Here is a 20,918-nt window from a genome sequence, read left to right on the forward strand (position 1 = left end):
TCCTTAGTTTTTCGAAAGATTCAAAGTTTTGTAAACGGGAAATTTATAAAAATGACCACATCATTGATATTCATGTCAACACCGAAATGCTAACTACTGGGCTGGTGATACTCTCCGGGATGAAAAGTTCACCAGCAGTGGCATCGATCCAGTGGTGTAAAAAGTTATCAAAGGTACCAGGATTATAATTTAGTACGATACGCGCGTTTCGTCTACATAAGACTCATCAATGACCACGGTGGGTATGGTTGTCCTGCGAGAGAACGTACTGTGCTGGTGATTCGGTCCTGTCGGGTGCTGGTGATCAATGAAAAAATGTAAACAAAGACGAAAATGATGATTTTTGACGTTTTCAATCATAAAAAATGGTAGAAAACAGTTGAGATTTTTCAATTTCGTTTCTTATGGGTTCATATATAAACCATTACAAAAATGACCCTGTAAACTGTTTCAGAAAGCGTAACACAAAAATGCTCATTTTCAGAAAATCTCGAACTGAAAAAATAAAACAAAAATGCTCATAGAGTCCGCTTTCTATACCGCAATCTACACGACAAAACAATTTTGTGAAAAAAACATTGCAATTTATTAAAATTTTGCATTTTCTCAATTTATTCATGTCCTGATACTGTGCTGGTGGGTCCTGTCATTGTGCTGGTGGGTCCTGATACGGTGCTGGTGATTTTTGATAAGAAGTTGGTCATATTTGAAACAAATGTTACAAAATCAATAAAATTAGCCAGGTAATTGTTGCCAACAGGATCTATGACTCCTATTTTAGCTCTTGTGCATCCATTTGGCTGTTTAATATGTGTTTTCAAATGATCTGAACTTGTATAACATAATAACATAAAAGGGCAACATCTTTCGTCCAATATCAGATAACAATATATAGTATCTAAAATAAGTTAAAAATTCCACAATACTATATAATTCATTTTATGTGTCAATTTGTTCGAAAAAAGTCGAAAAGAAGAGACTTTTTTTAATGTCATGATTATATGTCGCTTTCTAGATCTATGCTTAGCATTTATTTCAGATGACATGGACTCCTCACCCTGATGACCCTACTGCCTTTCATAACTTTATCCGTATACATATATTAATAGATAAACAAAAGGCTGCATGCAACACGTATTTTTGTATTTAAAATGATTCGTTGTAACGAGAATATTTGTGGTGAATGAAAACTGTGAGGGTCAAAATCTTAAATTGCTTATAAATGTTGCTGGAACCAGTTTCGTTATCTGAACTGAATTTTCTGAAATGTGCAAGGTAGATAGACATTTTGATTTTTTTATTCGGTAATGAACCATTGTGTTGATCCCATGCTAAACATAACAAAAATCTCTGTACAAAGGTCTGTGAATTTTATACAAAAATAGTGATTTTGTTTTCACTAAATTCTCTTTTTCTACTAAATACAATAATGAACTATAATAAATAATAATGCTTTGCAAGAAGTTTCCCCTTGATATATGTACAAAATTATATCTCTATTATTCATTGTCTGTGCTGTTTTGATACTATTGCAGTTTGCACATTTCGGAATTGACAGGCCACAGGAGGGGTCATAAACCGTACACGAAAAGATAAAATATTGATATAAGTACTTAATTTGCATCTTTGAACCACCACCCCGGCTTGCTTTTTTAGGAGCCTGGGGTGTCTAAAAATGGTCGATTACAGACAGCCGAGTACGCATTTTACTTTCCAGGCGTGTTATTGTTGATTGTTAAAGTCCTGAAAACGGATAGATGGAAACAAAAATGTTTGATATATCTGACTTTAGATTCATTTTTTTTAATATAAATTAAGGCTACATTTTAATATAATAATTCTATGAATTCACAATATAAAAAAGCAGAAAAGAAAATGAATGAAGTGAAATATCTTAGTAAGGAGTAATTACTACAGATATGGTGTGTTTGACACACAAAACTTAAAAGCTTAGTGATATTACCAATATTAAAATATAAGTGTATTTTAGTTGGGTATTTTTTCCATTTACTCATTTTCAATTATAATCAAGGCACATTTTATTTTTATTCATGAAAAATATTTATATATAGAAAAGAAAAGAAAGAATTCTTTATCAAAAATATTTATTTTGAAATGAAAAAAGCTAAGAAATCTTAATTTTATTAGTGTTCTCTAGGTTATCTCGTCTTTATTCTCTGACATATTCTAGCCTGCCCTTTCATAAAATAGTGATTTTGTTTAGTGTTCTATCGAACTTTCGAAAAAAAATACATGATAACCGTTTAGACAAAAAAAAATTGTTGGAAAAATCTTACAGCAAGTGATTCTAAATAGCTATAAGATACATTTTTCTTTTACAATACAACTTTTAAATCTTACGGGAAACTATTCCAAGCTTTCACTGTAACCTCGCTCTAACTTATCCCCATCCCTCCCCCCCCAAAAAAAAAACAACACCAAACAAACAAACCCGCAATACTATTGTCATTCTTATAGTCAGCACTCAATTGTTCACAAACAAATGTGTTTTAAGCTGCTAAAGACATGATTCAAACGCTCAGAAAGTCCTTTAATTGTTCTATATTTTTGCTCTCCATTTTTATGCAAAACCTTTTACATTTTTATTTTATGGGTTATTGTTGAAGGTCGTACGATGGCGTATGGTTGTTAACACATACTTCCTTTGGTTTCTTATGGAAATTTGTCCATTTACAACAAATATACCACATCATCTACTATATATAAGTATTGTATAAATTACAACGTATTTTGGTGATCTTGCAAAATGATCGTAATCCCGAAAATCGTAAACATATTTTCTTATCTTAAAAGGGGACAAGAAGGGTTCCATTAATAGGCCAATAGATAAGATTACAGTTTATAGTTTAAAAAATAAATAAAAAAATAGGGGTATTTTTTCTCTCATAATAACAGTTAACATATTCACAACAATGTCAATTTCAAGAAAGCAGACAACAGCTAATAAGTCAATAACAGTACAGCATGAATGATCTTGAATATATTCCACTTTTAACTAAGATATAAAAGCACAGAACCAGGACATAGGAGCACAGAACCAGGACCGTTTTTCTTATCACCAGCACAGCGTCAGGACAATTCCGTTTAACGAACTTGCACGACTTTTGCAATATAATATTGTTGTAATATACTTTGCATGGTACTTATGACACATCAGAGAAAAATTAAGCAACAAAACAGTCGTTTTATTGCTGTTTTGATACAATGTAAACAAACCCACCAGCACAGAATCAGGACCCACCAGCACAGTACGTTCTCTCGCAGGACAACCATACCCACCGTGAATGACGCTCATATCAAAATATTATCAAACCAAACAAGTACAAAGTTGAAGAACATTTAGGATCCAAAATTCCAAAATTCCAAAAAATTGTGCCAAATACGGCTAAGGTAATCTATTCCTGGGATAATAAAATTCCTATTTTTTTGAAAGATTCAAAGTTTTGTAAACGGGAAATTTATAAAAATGACCACATAATTGATATTCATGTCAACACCGAAATGCTAACTACTGGGCTGGTGATACTCTCCGGGATGAAAAGTTCACCAGCAGTGGCATCGACCCAGTGGTGTAAAAAGTTATCAAAGGTACCAGGATTATAATTAAGTACGCTAGACGCGCGTTTCGTCTACATAAGACTCATCAATGACGCTCATATCAAAATATTATCAAACCAAACAAGTACAAAGTTGAAGAACATTTAGGATCCAAAATTCCAAAATTCCAAAAAATTGTGCCAAATACGGCTAAGGTAATCTATTCCTGGGATAATAAAATTCTTATTTTTTCGAAAGATTCAAAGTTTTGTAAACGGGAAATTTATAAAAATGACCACATAATTGATATTCATGTCAACACCGAAATGCTAACTACTGGGCTGGTGATACTCTCCGGGATGAAAAGTTCACCAGCAGTGGCATCGACCCAGTGGTGTAAAAAGTTATCAAAGGTACCAGGATTATAATTTACATACTGCAACTAAACTGCTTCAACAACAAAATGGCGAACGCTGATTTTAAAGTAGAACTGAGTTACTATAAGTATTTATTAAAATTTTGATTTTTTTTCATTTTCTAAGCAACTGTTTGTTATGCTTGTCAATATATTTAATTGAAACTGCAAACTTTCTACCGTCGTAGATACATTTTATTATGCTCAGTTATCACATTCATGTGTTCCCCTCAGGTTCTCGAAATTACAGAACACAGTGTTAATCATGAACATGATGCGTTATACCAGCTTTGTTGGATTTACATCCATCAGGATCACTAAAACAACAAACGTTAAAGGCAAAGGATATATGTTTTAGTACTTGAATACTTGCGGACTTATAAAACAAAATGGAATCTAAATTAAAAAACCCAAAGATAAGTATCTATGTTAATTATTTATATGGATATATAGTATGATTGCCAATGATACAGCTTAGAATTATGGTATAATTGCCAATGATACAGCTTCTAGCTATATAGTATGATTGCCAATATTGATACAGCTTAAAATTATGATATGATTGCCAATGATACAGCTTAAAATTAGGGTATGATTGTCAATGATAAAGCTTAGAATTATGGTATGATTGCCAATGATACAGCTTCTAACTATGGTATGATTGCCAATGCTTCCGCTTAGAGATATGGTTTGATTGCCATGATACCTCTTGGCATGATTGTAAATGAAACATCCTAAAGCTATGGTATGAATGCTAATTATTCAACTTAGAGATATTGTATGATATATGAATTACTAGCTTCCTGGGCCTACACTAATTATATCTATATCTATTTAAATATTTCTGCCACTGTCGTTGGATTGTTCTTTAAGACAAAGCACGCACCAATATCGTATTTGTTTGTACGCTACAAAACATAAATGTTTACTTTATGATAGAGAAATTCACTTGGAAACTCACGATGTGCTCTCGTGACGCTTTAAACAGTCGAAATCCAGAATAGGTGTATGTCTGCTATATGTTTCCTTGGACTTGCAACCTATGACTTGGATGTCGATCGTCGTTCGTTTGAAGACGAAACGCGCGTCTAGCACAACTATAAAATATAAGGCCAAGGGTTGAAGTCATCAAACTTTACTAAGTGTTCGGAGCACACAAATCATGCTCGAAACATGAAATCCAACATTTTTATTGGTTGATTTCGGAGTATGAGCACAACAAAACGGACTCGAAATTGTTAAGACTTCAAGGCCTGGTATATATGATGAGTTTATTCACTGTACTAGATATCAAGTATATACTCAGATAAAACATTAAACAAAACAGACTAGGATATTTTTTTCTGGACACCTTATATCTGTAATACTTGTACAAACATGAGTAGTTAAAGCATGTTTTCGTTAATAGGATTGGACAATAAAGGCAAAGAATTCATATTTGGCTTCATGCACAATAATGGAATTGGAATTCTTTTAATTCCCAGTAATTCTTTTAATTCCCAGTGAGTTAATGGTTTTTATTACAACTGCTTTTGACGAGGAAGTTAATATCAAAATAGAAACACCCATATTTTCAAAAACGACAACAGCTAGAAGAAACCGCATAGAAAAGATACAAATTGATAAGAGCATGATGGTTTCAACAAATGGAATTGAGAACAAAGGTATTCATATAGTAGCAGACAAGGACATAGTTGTATATGCTGTAAATAAGGCTCAATTCTCATCAGACGCATTTCTTGTTCTTCCGGTAGACGCGCTTGGTGGAGAATACTACGTAATGTCATGGTACATGAGTTCATCGTTCATGGTTGTGTGTACAGAGGATAACACCGATATACACCTATACTTTGGAAAAAATACGCCAACAATAAAAATAAATGGACATACTAAAGGACCATTTATGTCATATGATGTCAACTTAAACAAGTTTCAGACAATATCGTTTGCCTCTGATACAGGAGACTTTACTGGGACACATGTTTTTGCATCGAAACCAGTGGCAGTATTTGGAGGGAGTCTTTGTGCGATAATAGGAAATGGTGCATGTGACCACGTGGTTCAACAGATGTTGCCTATAGAAAAGTGGGGCAAAGATTTCGTAACCATTGGAATGCCAAATTGTGCAAGTAATGATACATTTCGAATAGTTACAAACCAAAGAAACACTATCGTGAATATTTCTGGTGAATTTGCGTACATATTTGAAAATCCTGGTGATTTCATCACGTTCAGTATTCCTGACATGCAGTTTAAAACCATATCATCTGATAAACCAATTTCAGTAGCAATGTTTGCAAATGGGAGATGTGATAAATATAACAACGGAGATCCTGCAATGATTATCTTGCCAGCGATTCAACAGTTTGCTTCTGATTACACATTTGCCACAGTATATCTTCCAGACAATGATTTTATTAACTCTCTAGTAATAGTGGTAGCTGCTAGTTACATTGACGGACTACGTTTAGATGGATCTACATTACCAGCAACAACTTGGCTTTCTGTTGAAGGAAGACTCGATATCAAATATACTGATTTTAACATTTCAAGCGGTGTTCACAGTATGTATCACGAAGATCCGGCCGTTACATTTCTTGCAGTTTCAACAGGAATTCAAAGGTACAACTCGTATGGTTATCCGGCCGGGTTCAACTTTAGTCCATTAACCAACGTAAGTAATATGACATTGTATAAGGCATGGCCTAAGATCGACACTTATAGTTAGAGGTATTTGGTATTGCCAAAATAATTTTATCAATTAGAACCGTGGTCAACTTGTGTAATTACCAATATACATTTATATAATTATGAGAGATAAAACTACTCAAATTTAAAGGCAGATAGACGCTACTCTCAGTCACTTAAAAACAACTGAAGAGTTTTATGTAATCTCTTTTATTAGGTTAGATTTTCCTTCACATACCTTTTTGTTGGAATGAAGTTGTTGTGTGGCTGCTTTGTCGCATTTAATGCTTTTGTGATTACTTTAGAGCAGAGACATGTAGAAAAGAATATATTGTAACTATATATTTTGAAATCTAAGCAATTAATGTATTTTTTATGCAAAATTAATAATTCATGAAATTATAAGCATATCTTTAGTAAATTGTATTTTAATATCAATTCCTGTAAGGAAACAATTATTTCTGGACATTTCAAATAAAGTGTTTAAAGTAATAATTTGCTCATTAATTAACAAATAATGCATGGCAGCCGTAAATTTGTGTTATCCTGAGCGTTAGCGGTTGGGAGGGGGGATACGAATATAGATTCTCAACCCATGGTTAAATGAAAACAAATCTACGGCTGCAATGAATTATTTCGTTTCTTATAGGACAAATTCGGTAATTTTGTTAACCGTGAAAGTCCTATACATACGATACTGTTTTGGCTGTTCTGTTTTACCCAATTTTGATATTATAAGTTATATCATAATAATGATTATTTTTTTTTATTCGCATTTTTCACTTATGTATTTTCTTCCAATGCAATTTTTTTCGTTCTGAGGCGTACAAGAAGCTTTAAAACGTCCGTAATTTATTTTTGATTTTTTGTTTACGAAAACATACTTTTGACGTCACCTTGTTTTGTTGCCATGCCAAGACAATAACATCATTTCGCGGAATTTTCTGTTTATTGTATCTTAATCTTGGCCTACGTAAACTGGGGATTCTGATGTCGAAAATTGTGCATATCTGTTAGTATAAGTACAGTTGGCTGCAGACCAAGCATTACATGTAGACAGGCCGAAAAAGTTAACGCGGTGTTACTCGCTTGCACTTCATGACAACGCCGCGTTAACTGCGCGTTAACTCCCAAATTTCAGTAGACACAAAAAGTAAACGGGCATTTACCTTCGCGTTTACTTCCGCGTTAACGCAAAAACGGCACGTCTTCTAATTTTGTAAAGAGTAAACGGGGTTTACTTTCGCGTATACTTCCGCGTTGACGTGAAAAAAATGCACGTCTTCTATTCTTGTCAAAAGTAAACGCACGTTTACTGTTTGAAGTAAACGCGCGTTAATACATATTGTCATCGTATTCTGGATAAACTTACCTCAACTGTCAAAATTAAATGACCTACTGGTAATTTTCGATAGACACATTGACGATTACAGTTAATTAATAATGTTATCACACCTCTGTAATTCATTGAAAATTATTCACAGTAAATTTCTTTTTCTTCGCAACAAAATAGTTCCAGTTTGTCCTTCTTTTATTTAAATAGTTCAATCATCACCAAAATCAAACAGTTTTCACATCTCAGACAGGCCGACTGATTTAATTGTAAACAAATTTCAGTAGTTTGTATACCTTAGAGTGACTCGTATCATAAAGTTATTTGTCCGCATCAACCAAAACATAATGACTAAAACATTTTGTTCCAATCAATTTAGAGTACCAAATATTGAATCGTTAACAAATTTCAGTAGTTTTCATACCTAAGACTGACCTGTAAAACATTTTTTTTTTGCATCGCATTAACCAAAACTGACCATATTTGCTCTTCAAAAAGCTATGAATAGTGCCGCGTAGTAATTCAGTTATATTTTTATGTCTTTATGGACCATACAATACAATTGACAGCAATTTTGGAACATAATAACAATATCAAAATTTCTGCATCGATGTAGAGTACCAGCATGTCCTATTTTATTCAAAATATTGAATTGTAAACAATTTTCAGTCGTTTTAATACCTCAGTCGGACTCGTATAAGAAAATTATGTGTCCGCATCAACCAAAACTGATCATATCAGCTCTTAATTATTTAAATCTGTATAGCCGCATAATAAATGAATTACATTTTGATGTAAGGATGAATTGTCTAATACAAATGATAACAATATTTGAACACAATAACTAACAAATTTTGGTCGCATCAATTTATAGTGCCAGCGTGTCCTCTTTCTATTCAAAATATTGAAATGTAAACAAATTTCAGTAGCTTTCATACCTCAGTCTGACTCGTATAAGAAAATTATTGTCCGCATCAACCATTATTGACCATGTTTGCACTTTATTATGTAAAAATAATAACTGCATAGTAAATGGGTTATATTCACATGTAAGGATGGATTGTATAATACAAAGGCTAGCAATATTGGTACACAATGACTAAAAAAAATGTTCGCATCAATTTACAGTGCCAGCATGTCCTCTTTTTATTCAAAATATTGAATCGTAAACAAATTACAGTTGTTATCATACCTCAGACTGACTCGTATAAGAACATTATTTGTCCGCATCAACCAAAAGAGACCATATAAATAAGGCCGTTAGTTTTCTCGTTTGAATTGTTTTAGATTGTCGTATCGGGGCCTTTTATAGCTGACTATGCGGTATGTGCTTTGCTTTTTGTTGAAGGCCATACGGTGACCTGTAGTTGTTGATGTCTGTGTCCTTTTGGTCTTTTGTGGACAGTTGTCTCATTGACAATCATACCACATCTTCTTTTTTTTATATATATAAGCACTTCATTATGTAAATTTTATAGTAACATAGTAAATCAGTAATATTTGTATGTCAGTAATTCGTGATGGTCTGTATTTCAAGCAAAACTATTTAACGGCATTATTCAACAGTCACATGACTGATATTCATGTACTTTATAATGAAAAGTATGAGAAGTTCTCTTTTTGGAATAGTATACTGTTAATATAATATTTAGGTTGATTTTGTTTGTAGCATAACGTCCAGTGGCAATATTTCATGAATGTTCAGATTGGGTATATCTTTCGGACGTCCCAAATGTCATTTATGATCGTTATGGACAACTCTGTTTACATTGACGAGATGGTAAAAATGCACATACTTATACAACACTTTATTAATATCCCTTTCAATACACTGTATAATTTTCGTTTGAACATTTGGCAAAACAGAAGCTTTAGTTCATGTAAATCAAAGGCAAACAAGGCGACTTACTAATAACATTACTGGTTAGATATTAATGCATCGAGTTATAGTATATAGGAATTCGAAGAGACAGTTAAAAATGGGGAACAAAGCAACGTAAACCATGATGTTTATATCCCTTTATATACCTTTTTTTTCATCTGTTGGACAACCTTTCTTTCCGCCTCGATATTTGTCCATGTAATCTTTGAAAGGAAAATATAGAAAATCTGCTCAACAGATAAGTTATTGGAACTGTTTTATAATTGTTCTAGTTCTGAGTTCTAAGTTAACGCGAAAAGTAAACGCGCGTATACTTTCAAGTGCACGTAAAAATAAAATTTTGAAATCTGTAGTAAACGCCCGTTTACTTTTAAGTACACGTAAAAAATAAATTTGTGTAATCCTAACAAAACGGACACAGAGCAAACGCTCGTTTACTCGGGAAAACATCAGACATTTCCATTTTGACCGCATTAACGTTATTATAATAAACGCAAAAATTGAAGTTAACTAACGAAATATGTGCACGCTGTGTTAACTTGCGTTTACTTTATAAAATGCTTGGTCTGCACCCAACTGTTAGGTGGTCGTAACGCAGAACAGCCGTATTCGTGTACTAATGCGTTTGCGCTAAAAGTAGGTTTACTGGTTGACGATATTAGGTCGTCATATTAGAATGATTAGAATTAATATCAGGCATTTATTCTGTGAAATAACTTGCTTAATCGACGTGTTGTTAAACATTTTATATTTACCATACAAATATACCACAAGTTCAAAACTATATGTTAAATGGTGCTTACAACGCGATATGGTGACGCATTGATCCTATAGACCACGCAAGGTTTTGCTAAGCGGGATTTATGTGAACGTCTTTAAAGACGAAAAGTGCCATATTGTCCATTGACATGTATATGCAGTCGTCTATTTATCAATATATTATATCACAGTGTTCATCAAGCGTGTAAGTGTGTAATATATGGTCCATACAACTATCATGAGACGTAAACCTTAGATTTCCTTAATCAAATTAAATTACCGTGATGTAATTGAGATTTCCAAGCAATCTTGTTTGGATAAATAATGTGGATTTTATCGCCAAATGCAGCTCTATGTTTTTTTTGTTTTCTTGTTTGCTTCCAATAATATATCCTATCGATTCTTTCTTATTCAAGAAATTATATAGAAGATACCGATAAAACTTTCTTGATGTTGGTCTTTTTAGAATTGCACAAATGACTTGTTAGCAACCACTAAGCCGGGACAAAAGAAATGTGAATTTGGTCTTGGTAAGTGATTTACATTTTTCATTAACTTGTATTTAGGGATGAGGATGTAGTATTTTAATGTATTATTAAACAAAACAAAGAGTTTTAGTATAACACCTATCCGATGTTATGAAGGGAAACCAGAATTTGCAGTATATGTGGTTTAATGATTAACGAATTAGTGTATATTGTCATATAACCGTATGTTAATTAAGATATGAAGGTAAAATAACAGAATATTTGTCGTTTAGTTTGCTTACAGAAAATCAATAATTTTCAAGTTACAAAAATGTATCAGTAGTCGATTGGTCTTCGAAGTCAAACTGCTGTACCACTAGCACGTCACCTTTGAAGATATACGTTCGAATCTATTAAATTGAATATGCACCAATTAATCATTCAATCAATCAATTTAACAAATGCACTAAACAGACAATAGAATATTTGTTAATTTGCAGAGATATCAAAGAGCATGTAGTCTAGAAGTATGACAATATTATTGTATTCGATGACAAGGGAATTGCCAAAACAGTTTAAATTTACTAATGTCTTAAGATGGCTGTTTTAGTTTAATATAAGTATTGGTTTTCTAATTCAACTTAATTTTAGTTATGTCATGCATTTCTTTTTTATGTTGTGTTGTTGGTGAATATCCCTCGATACTACACTCGATGGTCACTATTACAGCTATGAATTTCTGAGAAAAGACGAGTGGGATAGTATTGTGTAAATATGTTCTTCTTAATTTCATAGACCCTTGCAAAGATAGTCCGTGTCATAATAATGGTACTTGTTTAGCTAGAGGATGGACTAATTTTGAATGTAACTGCTTACCACAATTTAGTGGACCTGCTTGCCAAATAGGTCAGTGCAATATAGTACTCTAGTAAAAATGTAATTAAATTGTCATACAATGCATGATTATAACTTATTGTATAAAATGTTACTAAGATTGATACAAAAAGCCTACATAAATTAGCCGTATTTGGTATAACTTTTTTAGAATTTTTGTTGTTAAATGCTCTTCAAATTTGTACTTCATTGGCTTTATAGCTTTTCTGGTTGGAATATCACTGATGAGACTTATTAAGACGAAACGCGCGTCTGGCGTATAAAAAATATAAGCCTGGTACCTTTGATAACTAATTTTAAAAACTGTTTGATTTGTTTTTTTAAAGTGAAGTCGACTACTAAATAAGAAACTACGAACACTTTAAGATAAGCCTTAATTATCTTATTCGTTTTGTAATCTGATAAAGTCTTGCTGATCATAAGGTTTACAGTTTACTCTGCTTTAAAAATCTTTTAAGTTTACTCACTAAAACTACTAAAGCTATATATACAATATTTCAAGCTTTTTGAATTTGCCATATCATCCGTAGCAACACATTATTTTGTACATGCTATTTGTAGTTGAATGGTGTACTCGTTTGAATTGTTGAACATGTCAATGATTTTAATGGTTGCTCTGTGGTATGGCATTTCCACTTAAACGTAGATATCTTATGGAGGGTTTTCTAGATGGCATCTTCTCATTTTATATTGTGGTCGATTTTTTTTTATCTCTTCCCTTACAAGTCAACATGGTGGTGATTTCGATGTGCCGCTTCTGTATTTGAAATATAATGAAAATAATGTTTCTTTTTTTTTTAAATGAACTACTCTTATGCCTTTAATTTTATTTATATTTTTCAAAATGATTTAGATTTTCTCAAATTGTATTTCAGATCTGTGTAAGCCGCATCCAAGTGACATTGTTTTTGTACTTGATAATTCGAAAAGTATGGGAAGTAAATACTTTGACGTTCAAAAGCAATATATACTCAATCTAATCGAGGCATTTGATATACAGGCGAATAATTTTGAAATTTCTGTAGTGTCCTTTGCTTCAGAGGCAACAATAGAAATAGACTTTGGAACAGTCAAAAATTATACCGATATCAAAAGTAAAGTATATAATATTGCATTCAGAGATGACATTTCGCAGTTACATCTTGGTATTGCAGAAGGCCAACGATTGCTGGTCGACAGAAATAGACGTGTTAATTATGTAGACGTTAAAAAGTATTTGATAATTCTATCAGATGGACTTCTGTCAACTCCAAGTGCCATACAGAAAATCGTCAGTGATGATATTTTAACACGCATTGTTGCGATTGGGGAGGACGTGTCCCACTACTACTTGCAGAAAATTACCGAAAAGATGTCCGACGTTTTCTCTCCTACATCCGACGGATTATTGCATAACATGATATCAGAGCTTATACATACTGTCTGCAACGGTAATGCAAGTTAATAGAGATAATACTGCGTCAATAGTTTTGTAACAGTATCGATAAAATGTATAATTATATAACATGTATAAAAAAGGGAAAGCAATTCATATCATTTTTAAACATATTGCAAAGCCAAAGATTGAACTGACCACCAGAGCAAAAATAGACGTTTACACTCGCTACATTCTTTGTGTGATTTCCAATGGGTCTTCAAGACAGCGAGAAAATCCAGCACCCAGACGCGGGCTTCAGTTGCCTCCTAAACAAAAGTTGTACTAGTGCAATGAAAATGGAAGTCAAACCAAGCTTCCAAACATATTAATGAATTAAAATTGAGACATAGAAACTAACAAAGGCCATTAAAGGCTCCTAACTAGATATACACGCAAATTACGGCGGGGTTTAACATGTTTTATAAGATCTCAACCATGCCCGTATACTAGTATATACCTCTAGCCAATGTAAAATAAACAAACAAACAGCAATACGCAAGTAAAACTCAGTTCGAAAAATGTCTTAGTCCGATGTCAGAATATACCAATTGGACATATGGACACGAAACTATAGTTATAGATTATGGTTGATCATACCGGTTCAAGCGAGAAAAGTAATCGATTTTAGATTACCAATGATAATTTGTTTATCACTATTTTACCTATGACGACATTGTCAATTTCATGTCAATTCCATTAGCAACGCCACGTCTGTCCTTCGTTTCTAGGGATAGTTTTCCATTTCAAGCGAGTAACATGATATGAAAAATTATCACAAAAAAAAGATCACAGGAAAAATGCACAAAATAGTGATAATAAAAAAAGGTATCTAGAAGGGACCAAACGGGTCGCCATCAGACAAGTGTCTTGATTCAAAAAAGCTCCTCAACGTTAGGATTCGATAAATTAAACAAAAATCTAGTGGATAAGTTGTAAGAATATATGATCTTTTGGTAAATTATGGGATCAATTAGTAAGACATACACTTCAGTGGCATAAGTTCTTCCTTTTCCCCTTTAACGTTAAGAGGGCATTAAATTCAGTCTACATAAATATTGCCCGGAAACTAATGCCTTTTCCTGACCGGAGTTAGTTTCGTTGATAACGATCAATTCAGCATCTTCGTTGTGCATAAACTTTGGTATAATGTTTGAATCCAAATAGAAAACTATTTTGATTATGCAGTACATATTGGACTAATATAATATATTAAATGCTCCTGACTCTTTTTGATCAATATATCCATTGAGTTAAGTGTGTATTCGCTTGTATAGTATAGTTTTATGGGAAAAAGTTTGCAAATTTGCGTGTCAACTTCTATCTATAAAATTCATTAAATGCATAGGTGTGTGAAATGTGAATTTCACACGAAGATTGTATGGTCTTATTTCACTGTTTACCGCCCGTTTAACGGTTTGTATGTATAAGGATTATACCTTATTTATTGTTGTTTTCGTAATGGGGTTTAAATAAATAAACATACATATTAACACAAGCTTCAACGTATGTTTTGCATATTAATGTACAATTGACGTGATTGTTTCTTGTTTTATTTCCAGTCTGCCAAGAGTCACATGAAACAGACCTTTTAATTGCAGTGGATGTGTCTCGTGATATGGACAGGTCAGATCTAACAGAAGTTGTGCCAGCATTGATAAATAAACTACTGAAGAAAATTGGAGTAGACACTGACATTAGAATATCGTTGGCTACTTTTTCCGATAAAATTGAAATCCAATTTACAAACCAAGTTTATAATTATGACACAAAATACCGCACCATACAGAAAATGTCTTTTTTTCCCGCGCAAAATAACAAAATTTCAAATTTTAGCAACATCCTTGAAAACACTGCGAACTTAATAAACGATACTAATACTGGAGCAAGAGTTTCTGCAAAAAAGATCGTTTTATTTATTTCCCAGTTCACATTTGGAGTCAATGACAAAGCAATTGAAATAAGCCAGTTTATGAAAGAATACGAAGAAGTATTTACAATAGGTCTAAACTTAGAAGCAAATTCTTTCCAAAACATGCTGGATATTGCGTCTTCATCCTTTCATGTGGGAACAATGGGCACTATGTTTGCAAACCAGATTGATACATTCCTCGAAGCTTTTGTTAATCAACTATCGTATATTAAATGCAGTATCAATTAAACAGAGGGAATTCGTGTTTATCGAGTCTTATGCATTCAAACGCTTTGTGATGGGTTAACAAAGTCCTTCAAATTGAAAATAAACCAATTGCATGACATTGTTATTGTTTCTATTGTACGAACAATAAAATCAGGCGCAGTCATTTAATTTGAAGGTCGATAATATTACTTGGTGACGCCTACATTGGACTCTCTAACAGAAGATGTGATAAAATAACAAGACTTTAAATATATTTTGTAAACACGTAAGAACTGTAGTAATGTATATATATTTTAGCATTGTAAAGAGTCGTGTTTTTTCTCTGATTGTTCTTTACTCTAAATCCATTGAATGTTGTATGTGTACTGATTGTTACATGTATTTTAGTCTTAGATACATGGTTTTCTTGCAAGTTGTTATTGACACATATATCTGTAATTTGCGGGTTTTTTTTTCGTTTTTAAAAGATTTATAAATATACGCCAGGGTTATTGTGTAAGCTTTTGTGTTTTTAATCGATCTGATGAGTTCATCCCTTTTCAACTGTTTTTTTTTGTTCGTTTTTTTGTTTGTTCTTATGTTGTACTGTTACATTAATGTCCAAGGTTTAGACTACAAACATGTATAATCTCAACATATTCTGTGTGTGTTCCAAGTCGTTGTCTTTAGTTCGTGTTTTTCATATTTATTTTTAGTACATTGTATTGATATAATTTAGACCGTTACTTTTTCTTAATTGAATAGCTGTTATATGGTATGGGTTTTTCATTTTTGGTTTTAATAAATTGTTTTAATATAATTTAGGCCGTTAGTTTTCTCAATTTTTATATTGTATGGGTTTTTTCTCATTGTTAAAGGCTATAAATTTGTCAATTATTGCTTAATACGTACACTTCATGTCAACTATGGTTGCGAGTTGTTTCAATCATACCATACATGTACGTCGTTATTTTTATATGATTATAATATTTATTAAAATTCAAAGTATAAGTATAAAATAACACACCTAAAGTTTTGCTGTTTAATAAATGATATATATTTAACTATACACATTAGCAAATGTTATGTACATATCAGTATACAGGTGTAGTATTGTACACATGGAGAGCCACACATTTAGCAGTATAACAGGCGTTTCCATTATACAATTTTCCAACGCACGTTCCATTTTTCATGTTTTAATCCGTTTTGATTTTTCTTAGTATTGTTACACTGCGAATTATCGTTTATACTCCATTATTGCCATATTTGACTACAAAACCAGACTCTTTTCCATTTTGTAAAATCCCTACAAATGAAAAATGTGTTATATGTTTATTATGACGCGGTTTCTAAATAAAAATTAAAAAATATATTCGTGTTCTATTCTTTTAGATTGTTAATTAGAATAAATGTTACACGATGAAATCATTATTGCATCATTGGAAAGAATATTAAAATAGAGGCAACATGTATCGCGGGGATAGTCATAACGAATTGAAAATATAGTTTGGTAAAAATGAAAGACGATAAAAAAAAAAAAACGTAAAAAACTAAAAGTTAAGAAACACGAACCCGAAAAATAAAACCGTTTGTTTCTTTATATATCATGTATAAGTGTTGCTAGACGCAAAAGCCGACACGACAGTTATGACAACCATTAGCAACACTCATTACCATGGCTTAAAGATGAAAGTCGCAAATACAAATACATCTAACAATTTGTTCAGGGATCCAAATATTGCGGACCATGAATACAACTAAATACTCATAATAATGTAACTTATCAAAGTTTAAAGTTTTATTATAATCTTATTGTGGTTAATTGTTTGATGATATACATGTATTCATTAATTTTGAATCATGAATTAAAGGAGGTTATTCTTATATGACAGCCTCCTAACAACACAAACACCAACATACTTCTTGTCTAAGAGGTCGTCATACAGGTTAGGGTTATTTCGCCAGAGAGGTGGTTATTTGATATAAAGATAACCACTAGCGGAGTTCTGGACATAGTCCCGATGTGTGCGATTTTGGCGCATGTAAAGGATTTTATTATTTTACTCTCAAGTTATTCGATGTGAATAGAACAGTTTTTCTATTGATTATGATGACACATGTGATGATTGTAACGATTGTAGTTCCATAGTATTAGTTCGTGTTAGTATGACATCAAGTACATACGAGCTTATTAAAAAAAAACAAATTGTACATTTTTTTTAACATCAATCTGAATTTTATTGTTTGATTTGTAAACGCTTACTTCGTTTTGTATAGTATTACCCTTTATCACGTTAGATTCACAAATACATATGATTAAATACACAAAGTTGATATGTATACTTACACAAACGCCCATGGAACACCAAATACAACAACATTTTGTGTTTACTATTGTGTATCCCTGTTCTAAGTACAGGCTTTTAGATCTATTGCGGAATGCGACGTAAAGAAATATTACCTGAAAGGCAAATCAGACAAAGTTCACCGGGTTGTATAATATTACATATATTTTAGTGTGATTTTGATAGGTGTTTTTTTTATATACAAATACATAAAAAAAGACTTTAACTTGATATGTTTTTTGTCGTGTTGGGTTGATGTCCCTTTGATGTACTCAGGTTTAACTAATGAGAATTGTAATTATATTATATATGCATGCATGGTACCACTGTTTGCACGAGTTTTAGCAAAAGTGCAAGGGAGCAACCATTTAATTTCAAAGGGATTATGGTTATTTGCTTGAGTCCGACATTTTTTTTTGGCGCAACAATTTTTAGCATTTTTAAATCAAATTTTTTTTTTTTTTAAATTAACACTTTTCCGAATATTTTTGTGAACCATCGCCCCTGACAGGATGGATGTAACTTTTTATACAATAAATTAGGCCGTTAGCTTTCTCGTTTGAATTGTTTCACATTGTTATTTCGGAGCCTTTCATGGCTAATTATGCCGTTTGGGCTTTACTCATCGTCGTACGGTGACCTATAATAGTTGTTATTTTTTTTGGTCATTTTGGTCTCTTGTGGAGAATTGTCTCATTGGCAATCAAATCAAATCTTCCTTTTTGATATGTGCATACAGGTATATACGCAAATTTTAGGTATATCAATAGTATAATTTAACTTACTGATATATTTTTTTTCAGTGCCTCTTTCTCTGCCATTTGTAGCAAGTGCTCTTCTAAACCTTTGTTTCTATATTTTTCAATTACATAGATATAGCTGATGTATAAACAACCTTCTTCTACAGTTTCATCAAGACCACATTTCAAACAGGATAACCTAAATCATAAGAATGATATACACAGCTACTTTTGCATAGGTACTAATTCTGTACTTAAAATATGTAGTACCAGAAATTTCTTATTAATATTTTGTACTATTTCTTTACTTTAAAATTATTGTAATATTTAGGTACCTGTATTGAACAGTACTTGATTTGTACCTAAAGTTTTGGTACCGAATTAATACTCACACTATTCCATGTTTTGAAATTATAACCTTAAGAGATTTGAAATAGACAAAGTTTCAAAATGCACAAACCTGTAGTACATAAATTTCAAGTACAAATCAAGTACAAAAGTGCAAAAGTAGCTGTGTATATTAAGTCAGGAACCTGGTGTTCAGTGGTTGTTGTTGGTTTATATTATTAATAAGTGTTTCTCGTTTCTCGCTTTTTATATAGATTATACCGTTGAATACCCTATATGATTGTTAATTCTCATTACTATAAGACGTGTCACGGTACTTATCTATCCCAAATTCATGTATTTGGTTTTGATGTTATATTTCTTATTCTCATAGGATTTTGTCTAATGCAAAGTCCGTTTCTGTGTGTGTTATATTTTTAATGTTGCGTCGTTGTTCTCCTCTTATATTTAATGCGTTTCTCTCAGTTTTAGTTTGTTACCCTGATTTTGTGTTTTGGCCATGGATTTATGAGTTTTGAACAGCGGTACACTACTGTTGCCTTTGTTTAATGGTATACCACTAGTCATTTTAGGGGCCCTTTATAACTTGCTGTTCGATGTGAAGGCCGTGCTTTGACCTATCACAAATTGTGACTAGGACAGAGAGTTGTCTCATTGGCACTCTTACCACATCTTATTATAACTGCTCTTAAAGAATATTTGTTTAAAAAATCACATCCAGACCCCTCGATCGTTGACCTTACACTAATGGTGTCCATAAACTGACCTTTTTACTCAGTAATACATGTAAACAGAGGGAACAAAGCCATATAATCTGGCAATGACATGTGCCAATGCTTATACAGCTGCATACTAAATATCATTGATCCACCACGAGCAGTTATTAATATACTAACCTAATCACAAACTAAAAAACTGCTGACTAATGAGTTTTACATTTACGCAGTATATTATTGAAAACTGCTTACCCACACAAGTCTGTACATCCAAATTCAGCTTCATAATCACTTTTTCTGAAAAGATATTAAAAAGAATAATCAAGTAATTGTTTAAACACAATTACACCTTTTTTTTTAATAAAAACAAATAGTTTGTAGGATTTCTGTCCACTAAGACTCCAAGGAAATCTTCGGTAAAGATATATGGGCTCATAGGTTTCATTCCGCGAAACCTTTGCCAAACAGAGGCGTCTATTTGGCCTTGTGAGATGTACTTATGCGGATCACGATACGGGCGTAATGAGGACGTTCAATTCGATATCTCGTGAACAGAGACTGTCACGAGAGTGTATGATTGCGATCCTTTCAAAATATCTTTACAGGATTCTGTAGATGACCTGCTGCAAGAGTAAATACCTGCAATTTTTCATTTTACTCTTATTATTATCAGTGGCTTTCCCGGTCCTGGTCGAACATTACACCTTCTATTTTTTTATATTGGCTAATTTGAACTCGTTCTAAACATTTATGAAATATTTGCCACTGGGTGTTAAGAAAACAATAATAAATCACAACCAACAAGTAATGAATGACCTGTCTATTTTTCTAAAGTTTTTTTTCTAAAACCACCATTTCCATTGTACTCATCAACCTATTTCCTATATCTAGAAGTAACTGATTATTACAAAATTTGTGCTATGAATCAAAACACGTTGATTTTAAAGGTTCCAAAATAGAAATTTGAGACTGTTCTGAGTGTCTCTTTTGTTCCTGATATATATAGTACGCACTCAAAAAACTAAAGGTATCGGTTTAGTGCATACCTATTATAATTTGTCGTAAACGCGGGTCTGGCGAAAATATTAAATTTTATTCCTGGTATCTATGAGTTTATTTGCAACCACTGGGTCGATGCCTCTTGAGGTGGAGATTTATGTCCTCGAGGGTATCACCAACCCAGTAGTCAGCACTTCTGGGTTGGCTTGAGTTATCATTGATCTGTTCATAATTATAA

General features: G+C 32.5%; 2 protein-coding genes across 4 annotated transcripts in view; one reads left to right on the plus strand and one right to left on the minus strand.

Moving 5' to 3' along the window:
• Window positions 1-20,918, minus strand: part of LOC139495617 (uncharacterized) — a 100,681-nt gene that overhangs the window by 73,771 nt on the left and 5,992 nt on the right. The window contains exons 4-7 of one of the 3 annotated variants that reach the window (XM_071283907.1): window positions 19,934-19,978; window positions 18,663-18,816; window positions 17,880-17,993; window positions 16,560-16,838 (exon numbers count right to left, since the gene is read on the minus strand). The exons of the other annotated variants lie outside the window; for them this stretch is intronic. Of the exons in view, the coding sequence (XP_071140008.1) occupies window positions 16,803-16,838; window positions 17,880-17,993; window positions 18,663-18,816; window positions 19,934-19,978 (349 nt within the window). The 3' untranslated portion in view covers window positions 16,560-16,802. Of the gene's footprint in view, window positions 1-16,559; window positions 16,839-17,879; window positions 17,994-18,662; window positions 18,817-19,933; window positions 19,979-20,918 lie in introns of those variants that run through there. 3 annotated transcript variants of the gene reach the window in all.
• Window positions 5,484-6,110, plus strand: LOC139495321 (IgGFc-binding protein-like; the record flags this gene model as incomplete). The annotated part of the gene is made up of 1 exon (XM_071283626.1): window positions 5,484-6,110. A coding segment is annotated over exon 1 (627 nt), but the record flags the coding sequence as incomplete, so codon positions are not given.

Source organism: Mytilus edulis, chromosome 11, assembly GCF_963676685.1.
Source record: "Mytilus edulis chromosome 11, xbMytEdul2.2, whole genome shotgun sequence".
NCBI classification, from domain to species: Eukaryota; Metazoa; Mollusca; class Bivalvia; order Mytilida; family Mytilidae; genus Mytilus; species Mytilus edulis.